We start from the raw sequence: 13,989 nt of genomic DNA, 5'->3' as shown, positions 1-13,989 counted from the left end.
AGAGTTAACTTTATACAAGAAAAATTAAGCCAATTGTCACGATAAATAGGTTTTAGTTCAAAAGAGTATATAATTAATCTCATAAATGTATTTTACTCATTGCAACGTATTTTTACAACAAAATGAACAAAAGTATCGTTTTTTGAAAGTATCTTGCATAAAGAACCTACTACTATTAAAGTTAAGGAAAGGAAAATGAATTTGGTGAGAAAAACAAACACAACACTGTTTTTAACAATTATATTATAAATATATGTAACATCATTTCTATTTTTTCTTTTTCTGTAACCGTTTGATATGGTACATAAAATTATTACATGATATATGTAGCATAAAAAAGCGTTTTACCACAAAGGAGCGGTCCAAAGTAAAGGATCTAGTACTTCAGCAAGAGGGTCTCTAAAAACAGGTGGTCGCCATTGTTGAACTGGTGCGTAATCCGCTGGTAATTGATTGTTGTAATTATTATGCGCATTTTGAGTCTGCTGTTTGTTAATAGGGTGCCTGTAGTGTCTAAAGTTTTGTTGTTGCAATAACCTATTGTTATGTGCAGCTTGGATCGCCAGAAGAATGCCTGGTGGAAGTTCTTCTAAACCATTTGATAACCAGTCATTCACTATTTGATTTTCTTGACTGTTAGTATAATTTGTATTCGTCGTCGTACCAGTCAAATGATCTACAATTCTTGCAGTTAGTCTGTTAATCATCGCATCGTCCATGTATCCATTGGCCACCGCAGCATTAGCATCCGGAGCTTGTGTTGGAGGAGCGGTTGAAGTAGTTGTGTGCGGTAAAGTTGTTAGTACAGTAGGGGCTGCTGTTGTTTGAACAGTTGGTGGTCGTGGTGGGGGAGGTCTATTTGTGACTGCAACATGTGCGTGACCTTCAACAACTCCTGGTACATGTCCTGGCTGTCCATGGCTGTGCTGGTCTTGTACAGGATGAGGATGCCAATGTAAGAAGCCAGCTCCTTGGTTAACTGGGTTAATTTCAGTTACAGCAGCATTTGTTTTTATTACTTTTTCATGTTTCACTCCTACGGACAGATCAGTTGTAGCATAGATGTCATTTGCAGGTTGAACAGGTGCGGGGACAAACGGTTGATTAGGAACATGAGCATGTGATGGCTTTGGGTTGTTAGATGAAGGTTTCTTAGTTGATGCATTTGCCGTCATAAAAGGATATGGTGTTGATGTTAAACGAGCCACAAGTGGGTGAGGAGTGTGGGTGTGGTCTGGTATATGACTGTGAGCGTGAATCTCGTGCCGTTTTATGGACTTTTCTAACTCTTGAACCTTTGCTAGTAACCGGTTTATAAGAGAATCGGAGGATTGGCCAGGTGGCGCTGCTGTAAAAGCTACATTTGTAGACTTTGTTGATACTGGGTAAGAAATTGATGACATTGTTGGTGACATTGTTGATGGTATTGTTGGTGGCATTGAAGTCGGTACAGAGAAAGATGTTGGTCTGTATGTGGTTGCCTCGGTAACCGGACTTAGTGTAATATGATTTATTGATGGTTCTGCCTGGCCACCATGATACCTGATTTGGTCCTGTATTGGCTTTAGATTCTGTAAAAAAGGTATTCTCAAAACTATTGAATGACTATCTGCTGAAGTTAACATAAATCGTAATTGAATATTTCACATATTAAGCCAATTAAATGATAAGTTAGACTGCCTCAGATGTTCTTTGTGTTCTATATGTCAACCAGTTGCATACAATAAATAATGTTTTGAACGTACTAGTATATCATTTAAGCATATGCAGTTAATGTATTTTTGACATGTTTTTAATATGATATTTGTTTTACTTACGATGACATCGTATCCATCTGTTGCATTAAACTTGAGTATTTGTGAAGGTTTAAATGTTCCATCCTTCTCCATGTACAAGATAAAAAGTTTACCAATTCTATCTAAATTATCAGTCATAGAAAGAAAGCCTGATGCTCCTGGAATGAAAATATACTAATTCTTCACTTGACATTCATCAACATTCAAAACATATACTTTTCACCCAAACTTTATACTGACGTTCCAAACTACATACACAAAGGGAATTCGCTGGCAATTTTTACTATTTTTTAGTAATGTCTGCCTCTTAATCGTTACTTGTAAAATATGAACTTGCATGAAATGCCATATGCACATTAAACAAGTTTAAAGACAACAAAGCATTCAGTTGAGGATGGGTATTCTTGTTTTGGAAGAAAACCCTGCAACAATAGAATTGTTACAAAAGGAGAACTATAGACAATATTAAGATGGAAATTTGCAGATTCAGAATGGCTGAGACTATATAAGTAAAAATTTGTGAAGCTCCTGAGGTCAATGCTTGGTTGCTTAGTAAAAGACATCGTGGGATACTTTCTGTACAAGTAAGATCCCTTGATTAAGAAGGACAATGCAAAAAAATATATATATATAAAACAACATGAAATACACTTATAAATTTACAAAACATTATATCATATCACTTGATGGGTGCGATATTCATCGAATAATTTAGTAAAGTAAATGCTTCAGTCGATAAGTTCATTAGTTGTATGAGCGAAAGACAACTTAAAATCATATCAAATCACCAAGATTTTCGTTAACACTCATTGCTTAGTACTGATGAGTTCGAACTTACAGCTCTCTTCACTAAAGGATTAAAATAAATTCTGTATAAAAAAAATCTGTATTTTATGGAGAAATTTTATCATATTAATTGTAGATATAGTTTAAGAGTCTCGTTTTAAACAATTTTTCCCCAAAAGTCACATAAGCAAAACTTACCGTCAGCTAAAAAGTGCCGTGCCTCATCCGCAATAAGTTTGCCATCTTTGTGGTTTTTGCCAGCTGTAAATACCTTCTCAACCAGGACAGACCACATCAGCACGGCGTCATATAAGTACAATGAGTAGACATCCGGCTGTAACATTACAGGGATGGTGATTAATAAATATCAAATTGTGTTTGGAATAGGTCAATGCTAGAAATTTATTAACTCAAAATATGTAATTAAAATATATCTAACAATAACGTTAATTTTAGGTACATTGTAAATAAAAAGTTTTCTAATATGTTTGTTTTAAAACAAGTATGAAACGAGTCTGTCTGAATAGTAAAGCTCTATATAAGTTTATAAAAGCATATAAAATAAAGAAATACACATCATTTTACAGACAAAATCTACAGGTTGGGGTCTCATTCCTTAAGCGTTGCTCTCCAGTGTTACAGGAGTCTTTACTTTCATATTTTATATCGAACCAACTTCCAATTCCATTTTATAATTTACATTTGAAACTAAATTTGCTGTAGGTCACGTGGGTTCAAAAGTGGGAAGCTGTTGTTTCCATGAACAAGAAACTTTACACTCATTGCTCAGTATCGGTTAGTTCCAGGAATGGATTCGGTAGTGTTTCAATAAGCTTCTAGCTTCCAGCACAATCGAAGTAAAATAAATTAGTATAAACTAAACTAAACTATAGCAATTTTCCGAAAGGTGTTAATGTATTTATGGGTGCCACTGTACAAAATGTATGATTGAATAAGCATTTCTAGCGATCTTTCTTTGTATATTTTTTACATTAACAGACCAGTCAAGTCAATATGAAATACGATACTTCAATGTTGCTCAACTTCATCACCAGTATACATTATGTCTGAAGGAATACTGACCTGTCCACTAGGTGGGAGTGTCCAGCCGGGGATCTTTATGTTTGAACCTCCGGCAGCCATACGGACAAACTCACCATGTCGGTTGCGTGGCAACGCATGTGTTGGTACAGCGTCATCATTCATAGGGTCTCGCAGAATCTGTAATGTTCATATATTATATTTTGCAACATCCTCAGATTGCGTCTAAAAGAAGACATGTGTAATAGAACTCAAATTTATTGTACACATAGTGTTATTCGACTTGAATTGTTAAACAGTTTTGATGTCAATGACCCTCCTAATAATAAAGTGATATTAATAAATGAAAAATGGCTGTCTGGTAATGATTCATATATCTGTAGAATATCATGACCGACTTTGCAGTCAACAGATTTAACTAGCGTTTCCCTTAATTCATTGCAGTTAACTCTGAAAAAAATGACGTATTTATAACGTGTTCAGATGACATTTTTATCAATCTTTAATTTTGTTCAGCTTATTTCGGAAATTAATACAATAATTGACTAGCTGTCTACCTAAAAAGTTGGTCGCTTTAAGAAACTGGATCGTTACTTACATGTATTAATGACTGATAAGCCCGTTTGGCTACTTGATCTTTAGCATCTCCTCTCATCCATCGCTGATTTGAAAGGACCGCTGATTCTAATGTCTTCTCTGAATACGACTAGAAAGAAAATGACATGATAATAGTTAAATATATTTATGATTATAATGAAGAGCGTAGTAAGATATAAACAGTTTGTTTACCAGATTTTTTTCACTGTCATAGACAGATTGCAGGAACACTGCCTGCGTTATCTTCAACTAAGAATTCGGCTTTGACACTAGACGAATCAGTATTAATGAATGGTGTAAAACAAGCAGGTATATCATTACTTATTCAAAATTGTTTATATTTTACGAGAAGTCTCGATATATGTAAACTTTATTTTAGACCAATAACTACAAGACTTCGGCATTCATGACACTATTCATTGCCGGTTTTACGACATTATAGTGTCTATAATTATTCCATTGAAAGCATCTTAAAGCATAATAAAGAACTGGAAAGTTCAAAATTTAATATTTTACCTGATGATCAAGCTGTATAAAGACATGGTTACCAAATGCCATTCCCGCCTGTTCGGCTGCCAACATGTAACGTCTTAAATCTGTCCAAGGACAGGCGAATACGACAACTAGGGTAGATAAATCATCTTAGTATTATACAAGAATTATAGGAAGAAATGATTAAATACTAGTATATTGAAATCAAATTTTGTTCTGAACCAAGCAATTAAATTTTGTTACTAAACTTTGCCATGAAATTTTGTAATCAATAAAACGTTGATATTTAACTTTGCAATGTGTTGTGAACAGTTGGTTTGGACGCTGTAGTTGTTGAAATCAAACTTTGAATAAGCAGATGTTGCAATGTCTATCCAGTTTTTCTGGTTATCGTTGTTATTGCATTGTTTTTATTTCATTTGTTCTGTTTTGTTTTGGTTATACTGATTTGTTTCCATAATTTTGATTATTTGGAGATGTGCATGCAGTGAGTTAATAAGTATGCAAAACATAAAACTTATACAGGACTTATGTGGACCAACTCAAATATATATTCTTATGTGTGCTGGCCAGAGCTATAAAAATATAAAAGAATTATTTTTAAAAAAAAGAGAGAATGCATGCCTATACATATATTTACTTACTCCATGAATATGTCTTTATATGTTTAAATAATTTGACAAGATCAGAATCTGAGATTGTTGAATTGACACCATGCGAGCTAATCATGTTCACCTCTGCGGTTGCCATGGTGTCGCGAACTGCATCCTCATATAGCGTCCATGGTCTGCTATCGTCATAGATCAGGACAAACTTGCTCCATTTGTTCTGACGTAACAGGTGTAGCAATGACGTACCTGTTGACAATTTATCAATATAAATGAGTTATATGTTTACAGTAGTATTTTAGAAATACCAATAGCTTACGATTCATTATGCACAGTAAGCTGAAGGGAGATAATTTATTTAAATTATATGGTTTAGTAATCAAGGGAAATAATAACGCCAAGTCGGCAGCATATTGTAGTATAATAAATTATCATGTTTGAAATGTGACTTCCGTGTTCATTTAAGACAGAATAAATAAAATGAAACCATAAAGGTCGCCCGATCAAGCAAAAATAAAAATGTCGCACGCTTGATGTGATTAGAGCAATAAAATATATATCCTCACCCCTATTTAAACATGAAAATGGTGATTAATATTTTGCAATATCCTCAGATTGCATCCAAAAAGACATGCGAAATAAAACTCAAATTTAATGTATACATAGTGATGTTCTTTTCGAATTGTCGTTTGTTTTGATAAACAGTTTTGATGTCAAAGATCCTCCTAATTTAATTATAACTTCCTCCTTTGATTAATTAGTTTTAATTTCAACGATAAACTCATATTAAATGATGGAATTGATGTTTGACATACATTAAACAAAGCTCGTGAACCACTTAGGTAAATTAACATTCATACCTAATTCTTTACCTGGAGCACTGTTCTCGCCTCCGCAGTTAATAACGTTAAATGGCTAGTATAGATTCAATCAAAATAGTGAAAGGGAAACGTAATTTACGTATATGTTTATTTCCTTAACTTTCATTATTATCATATTATTATTATCCTACTAGTCGATCTACGTTTCCTTAATTAAACCGGGAGATATTTTAACTAAGATCTCTTCTTTCTCACTTTTTCAAGAATTCATTTAATTTCATGATTATTTTTTATTATTATCATGTTCCTAAATAAAAAAAAGTAATTGCGTCTAATAACATAGGCTAAAAGTAAGAATATCTGCATTGTGTTCAATAACGAACACTGTTTAATCATTCTAATTAATTGATATCACCTTATTTCTAAGACAATTGCATCACATTTGCAAATTTTATTAACACATAGCCTTTAATCTTTTAAAATTACATTCAATAAATAATACACGAAAATATTAAATGGTTTAATAAATGCCCTGTTTAATTAAGTAATTAATTATTATTTTTTCTTGGTTGTAGATTCCTATACATTTTGTTCCGTGTACTAAAGAGAGGACGGTTTGAGAGATATTGCAACCAAACAGACTAAATCGAAATGTGTTTTTTTACTCTCTCTAGTTTCAATATTTTATATACAATATCTCAAAGGGCTTAGTGAAATTCAGTCAATAAAATTGAGGTGATAGTCAATTTAAATGAGTGTTTAACGTTTCAAAGCAATTTCGTTGTAATCAAATGGTTTACAGATCTAAGAATTCTAAAATGGGTATAGATATGTCTTTTTCGAATAAAATAAGTTTATTTTTCTGTTAAGTTTATGTTTAGTTACTTACTCATTGCGCTCAGTGAGGGATACATCCGGATCAATGTTGGGAAAGTCTGGGCATTATCAAACTCTATACTGGGTGTGTACCACGAAAATACTGGTAAATTCCAATAAGCACACAGTTGCGCGACCATTCGCATTCCTAAAATAAGAGGTAGTTTGTAAATGACATATCCTTAAAGAAAGTTCTTAAATGATCTTAACAGACTGAGTGTAATAGTAATTAACTGGGTAATAATAAAGAATATTCATCCTTGTGGGATAACTCGTTTAATTGAAGTACTGCTACCCAAAACTATTTATTTCTTAAATTTGTGTATCATAATAATTGTATTCTATGGTGCTTTGCTATGCCAAAAGGTGTCAAGAAAGTATTCAATATTAATCACATTATCGTAACATTTCCTTTCCTTGTCAGTTGGCATTCAAAACATTTAGCAGTTGGCATAAATGTACAACATGTATATAACGTACACTCAATAACTAATGTATATTTAATACGAAAAAATACTAGTATTTTTCAAGTCGGTGCATAAAAAGTAAACTTTGGTTTATATAATATAATAAGAAATAGTAATTAGTATAAACTGGCCTTCTTGACAAATTTAGTTTACTTATAAAATAAGAAATAGTAATTAGTATAAACTGGCCTTCTTGACATGGGGGTCCAATGATAACGTCCGGGTTGTATGCTTTTGCCTTCAAGGCAGCCTGCATTGTCGTCTGCAAGGAACAGTCTGTAGGAAAAAATTCTACCCTGTAAAATATAAAATATTGTCCTTAGTACAATATATAATATAGCATTTTAGACATTGGATACATTTATGGTCATTTTTTATACAAACAGTTAAAAAAGCAGCAGCAACCTGGAAATTCGTCTATCAAGGCTAAATTGAAAACGTCGTAGGCTCTGCTCATTTCAGCTTGTCATAAATGACATTGGTTAATGCATGCTGCTTTCCATACTCTTTAGCACCGGCCGTAGGAACTCAATTAAAACGAAACAAAACATTTTCGCGATCCAAAATTTAGAGGAATGCATTTTGACCTCTAGACCAGTGCTCCATGTTTCATATTTTAGTACAAGTAGTTAGAAAACGGGAGGAAACAGATATCTAACAATGTATTGTTTCATCAAAATTTAACATTGGTCAGAAATAGCCATTCACAATGCAAGGAAATAATATAAACGTAATATAACAGACATTCATTTGGCATTTTGCGAGTTTTCAACAATTGATTGCAGTAATTAACATACACAAATAATTGATGGAAATATTCGAGAAAACGCCTAATAAATAGCGTTGTCTAGCCGGGTGTGGTTAACGTCTTGGCTAAAACCTTTATTTGCATAAGGACAATGCTCTATTTATTTGTTGTTTTGTAAACGACATTTCCGTCTGTAGTATATTTACTTTGTATTCTTTACATTGGAAGTTACATAAAGAAAAACATTTTCCATTTGTTTTGTTTTTCTGATAGAACAAAATAATATAGATAAGAACGGAATACCTAAAGAACGCCCAAAACGGCAACAATGAAATTTTTTCGATTGAGCCTGTTCATGGACGTTAGTGGTAACTACCTGCTACCGCCCACACCCTTTAGCACCGTCTTAAGCAGAATTCAACAATTAAACACGGTAATGGTGAAATTTTTAATTTTATAAACATCCGCAAATGTGTTCTGGACAAACCTGCAAAAATGATTTCTTGGCAGCAATGAGAAAACTGCGAAAATTCACAAACATTAATTTCGTTTCAATTCTAATGTCTGAAGGATGAAAGATTGCTCAGGCCGGTGGTATGGTGCATGAGAGATTTTCTAACATGATTTGAATTAATAAACCAATCACTGCAATTTTCAACCATTTGCATTGCTACAAGGGATCTTCCATTGTCCAGAATTTCTTACTTAGGCTCAGTACTAAAAGCAACACAGTCCATCTTCCGGAGCACAGGTTGAAACAGTATAATGTATTGCTTCTGAACGTTGGAGATATATATACTTCATTTCAATTCCTACCAACAAAATGTTGTAGTTTTTGTATTTTCTGATCGCAAGATCAGTAAATACAAAGCTAACATCCACGGTCTAACACAAAATTTCCTCACAGACCTAATAACGCAAAGTAGTTCTCACTCAAAACTGCTTAAAAACCAGCAATTTAAAAGAAAGACTCATTTTTAATGTAGGCATTTAACGAATTACAGTGCATTAAAAGTTTAGATTAGTCAATAGAAATATGAGGTTACAATCACAAATTTCGCGGATGAATATCTTTTTTACCCAATGAAAAATGTTCGACTATTTCCGTAAAGCTTAATCAATGAAAAGCTATTTTAGCTATGTCGATTACCGAATACTCCAGAGCGTAGTACACAAATAAATCTGACTGTCGAGCAATGGAATATATACATGTCGGACTGTTTTGGCGAGAAGATTTTCGCTTAATTATTTTCATCCGTGTTTAACAACAGGTTTATCGTGAACAAAATACCTCGAAATTAATAAGGATTACAAACACGAAATGGAAATTCTCAATTTTTGAATTACAATGTATTTGTTTTTATTCAAGCTACATACGTATTACTTCACTGTGGTGCAGAGGTAGCGCGCTCGTTTAGAGTGTTAGAGGCCTAAGGTTCAAATCCTAGTCGAGGCAACATTTTTTTGAAGTGTCTTTTTTCAGGAAGTAGCCACGATATGCAAGGATAAATGTGGTTGTCATAAAAAAATGAAAAATGATTTTTTGATGCAACTCTAGGCATTTGATTTTTAATGTAAACGTTGTATGTTACAATATAACACTAGTACATCAAACGCAACTAAGTTATTATCCTTAAACAATCGGGCATATTCTAATGCATCTCTTGTTTTCTTTATCCCATTTTTTAATGTTTATCTGTCATACTAAATTTATACGATATGTTAAAATGCAGCAAAACAGTTGATTATCATGAAAACACATCTCTTTTGTTATTTTACTAATAAAATCAATTGATTAATATATACGAAGGTAACGGTAGGCATCTCTAGATAATCTAAAAATGTAATTATAATAAAATTTAAAGTGACTTGGTCTATCACGGAAGGTCTCTAAAGCATTTATTTTCAGACAAAAAACAAACCACGAAAGAAGTATATATGGAAATTTTTGGCAATTGAAGACTCATGACACAATATATAGCAGATTATAAAATATTCTAGAACAAAATATTAATTAATATTTAGCACATAAATGTTCATTGTAAGTCACTTAAAATCATATCAGCGTTTCGTTTTCTAACAACTTTTTATAAGAATATCCAAATGATATATTTCTACCTTTTTTATCAATGTTTGAAAAAGAAGTATGGAAAATGTTCCCATTGTTGACCAATCCACTGTTATCTATACATGCATTTCGGTGCTTTTTTCTATCATATATTGTTGGTAAATACGAGTATCATTTGCTGACCTCATTTTAAGTCTGTCAACTGTACTATCGTAGGCAATACATCTGATGAACATTTAAGGGGACAAACTTTTTTGGAATGGAAAAGTATGACCATTATTCAAATATTCGTTGTATCTACTTAATCAAATATCAATTTGATATAATATATGTCATTGTCAAAATATTAGAGCGATCATATCAAAATTTATTTAAAGGTATGTTTATATCAAACATATTTAAGTTAACACAAATGAATATCTATTCCACTTCTATACACTACTTTGTTAATACACTAAAAATAAAACTGTAAGTCTAAAATACACATTACTTAAACATGTATTGCTTATTTTTATTGAAATCATTTATTTCTTATTCCTACAAAGGACCTTGCTTTGTTTCTTATAAGCCAATCATTTGATATTTTGTTGTGTTTATCGTAAAATGTATATCATAAAACGACAATAAAGAATATCAGTCACTTCCCCCATTATTCATACACCGATATTTGGCGGAAATAGCCGAAAAGTTCCGATTGGCTTTTCGACTTCGCCCAGTCATAATTTGCGAACATTAATCACGCATCTATTTCAATGCGTTGTACTTATTAGCATTTTTATTTTGAAGCACTAGTATACTGGTCGTTTCAAAAATAAACATTACGAAGCAAAATCGGTGAAAAGGTTATGTTAGTCAATTTTCAAGACTTTATTACTGATGAATTTAACATTTCCATAATTGTTACGTGTCTTCGTTAAAATTTTGACATTTATTCTTAGAACATGCATACAAAGTCACACAATTAAATAATAAAACTGTCCATCGGTAGTTTTATTGTTATTTAAATGATTTCGTGCTGGGATGACGGAAATTTCTTTTTTTAAGTATGTAAAAAGTATGACTCTATTTTAAGAGAAAGGTTATCATATTAATCTATATTGTCATCAATCATCCAACAATTAATGTGCAGAAACAAACATATCAAGGTTGTTTATTTAGAGGCCTGAATCAGTGAATCATATTGCAAATTGCAATATCATGGCATTAATTTCCACTATAGCAGTGCAAGTAAAAAAAGACCTCATTGCACTAAGAAATAAAATTTATACAATACGACAAATAAAAACAATGTAGCTCAATTTAAGTACAAAATGATTTAACATCATTAAATATATTGCATTAATATGCATTATTCAAGTTTTGATAGACGACATATTTTTCATATGAAGTAGCTGAAATAAATGATATAGTTTTACAAACAGAGGAAGCTACTTTCTTTAAATACTTGAAGTAAAGTTTTAATCTTATATAATGATTGTTTTCATGCCATTATATCATGATAATATTATTTTGTAATACTGCACGTTTTTAACGTCGTTTTTCATTGGATAATCGTGACGTTTATACAATCTATATACTCGGCTGCAGTCGATTTATGAATAAAGTTTTATTTTTTTTCTGCAATGAAGGAAGTTTGCATTATCATAAAAATTCCTTATAAAGATTCTTAACATGTTATATGGGCGTATATAAACGGTTATTTGAAATATAACCCCGGTTGTAAATACAAACAACCGTTTATATAGAGCCATATAACCTGTCATGATAATATAACTTTTATCTTCTGCGTTGTTTGTACTGCAACTATGGCAAAACAAATAAATTCTTTATACTTGTTTTCGAGTAGTTCTTCCTCAAACAGTAAGCGATAATCTCTTCTTTTTTAATCTTAGTTAGAAAATCTAAGTAGACAAAAATCATGCCTAAATCAAACTTAAATCGGAATTGTTTGCGATCTGAAATTCATTTAAAACTTACTTGCTATAACACCTGTACTCATTTTGCAATAAACCGAATTTTTCATCATGGAATTTACAATAATTGTACAATATTTTTTATAAAAAAATTCAGTGTTTGTTTTGTTGTTGTTTTTGTTGTTGTTGTTGTTATTATCATCATCATCATCATCATCATCATCATCATCATCGTTGTCATTATCATCATCATCATCTTCATCATCATCATTATTATTATTATTATTATTATTATTATTATTATTATTATAACTTGCTTTTTTAATTCGTCATAATCATCATGTATGTGATTTGACTACAAAAAATGTATTAAATTAAACATAATTAACGTAAATCATATACATTTTTAAACTCTTTGTTCACTATTTAAAACCAGGGTCTATCAAACAGAAATTTAAAAGACCCTATTAAAACAAGGGAAAATAAAATATCAAAATATAAATTACTCAATGCTGTGTCCTTTAAGAATCATTGGATTTGTGACCACTGTCGCCAACGCTAACTTTAAGGCAGCAACGCTGGTATAACTGTTTATTTCTTCTCCCGAAGTTTGATCCGGCGCAATCCATGCTATACGGAACACTTTACAATTACACGAGCACAACGTGCAACATAATATTATCAGTTTTATCCATAAGCGCATTGCAGATGACGTTGATGTGATTTTATTCCAAGACATCATCGTATTGATTTTAACACAGTTACAATAATTGTCACATTGATAATGAAACACTGTTGTTTTTGTTTTGTTTTAGTCTAGTTGCTAGAACAAGTTAAAGCCGGTATTATCATGGACCCCTTTCTTATTCAAACTGCAGTCTGGTTTTAATTCTACCATTGTATATTCTCTATAAATTACGTCAACATTAGGTTATTTTAATCCATCAAAAAGAAATTGATAATATATGACATTTTATGACACCTGTAGCCAACCTGAGCGATCCGTTATTTGTAAAACTGACAACTGAAATATTAGTGTTTCACATAAGCGGCATACACAAAAAGAATGACTGTATAAGGTATAAATTAACAATTGACCGCGTATTTGTTCTAAATACAATAAATATGTATTTATCATCTTTCCATAAATAAGTCTATTTCTATTGGTCAATTTCAAAACATTAACATATTTATAATATGTAATAGTTATTGTGTTCATATGTTTGATTTAAAATATGTAAACGCACAATAAATGTTTATCAGAGCTGTTACGTCAATTACGTTCATGTTGAGAATATGACCTCATATTTTGACGCTGTGTCCTCGTGCTAATTAGTAATTATTAACATTATAAACATTGATAGCTTATTTAGACCTATAGATACACTTATGTATGGTCATTAATAGATAAAGGTTATGTAAACTTAGCGAGTAAATGAGCTGAAAGCAACAATCGACCAATCATTAAACCCGGCTAACAGAGATGCATTGTGAGTAAAACTTATTCAATCTGGCATAAGTTATAAAGTGACCACAGCATAACGAAATGTATTTATAATGATGTCTAATCATGTGTTAAGATATCTAGTACTATGCAGTTGTTCGAATTTTTCGATGTATCGATTGGTTTAAAGCAAGGAGAGCCATTATCTCCCTTGCTATTTAATCTCTCGTAATATCAATACTTTAACTGATTTAAGATTTAGAACTTCTTTAAGGCCCTGTCACACTAGACTGCGCTTTTACTGCGTTTGCACGGCGTTGTTAAATTTAGCA

The 13,989-nt window shown here is 31.9% G+C and overlaps 1 protein-coding gene across 1 annotated transcript; it reads right to left on the bottom strand.

Moving 5' to 3' along the window:
* Window positions 1-225: 225 nt before the first annotated feature.
* LOC132729221 (guanylate cyclase 2G-like) lies at window positions 226-13,269 on the bottom strand. Its single transcript, XM_060714941.1, has 10 exons — window positions 12,720-13,269; window positions 7,674-7,780; window positions 7,031-7,165; window positions 5,357-5,569; window positions 4,737-4,843; window positions 4,222-4,329; window positions 3,666-3,803; window positions 2,781-2,916; window positions 1,818-1,954; window positions 226-1,571 (listed from the first exon to the last, which is right to left on the bottom strand). Exons 1-10 carry the CDS (start codon window positions 12,953-12,955, stop codon window positions 345-347), a joined length of 2,544 nt encoding a protein of 847 aa, XP_060570924.1. The 5' UTR covers window positions 12,956-13,269; the 3' UTR covers window positions 226-344.
* Between the last annotated feature and the right edge of the window lie 720 nt (window positions 13,270-13,989).

Source organism: Ruditapes philippinarum, unplaced genomic scaffold (genome assembly GCF_026571515.1).
Source record: "Ruditapes philippinarum isolate M1 unplaced genomic scaffold, ASM2657151v2 ctg396_1_1_1_1, whole genome shotgun sequence".
NCBI classification, from domain to species: Eukaryota; Metazoa; Mollusca; class Bivalvia; order Venerida; family Veneridae; genus Ruditapes; species Ruditapes philippinarum.
This window is presented reverse-complemented; position numbering and strand designations above follow the sequence as displayed.

Bases quoted from the DNA above. Each gene is read 5' to 3' on its own strand.
- LOC132729221 (XM_060714941.1), bottom strand. From the start codon at position 12,955: ATGATGTCTTGGAATAAAATCACATCAACGTCATCTGCAATGCGCTTA. The intron at 7,781-12,719 runs GTAATTTATATT...TATATTTTACAG, and splicing joins CTTAAAGGACACAGCATTGA to GGTAGAATTTTTTCCTACAG. The intron at 3,804-4,221 runs GTAAGTAACGAT...TGAACATTACAG, and splicing joins CTTATCAGTCATTAATACAT to ATTCTGCGAGACCCTATGAA.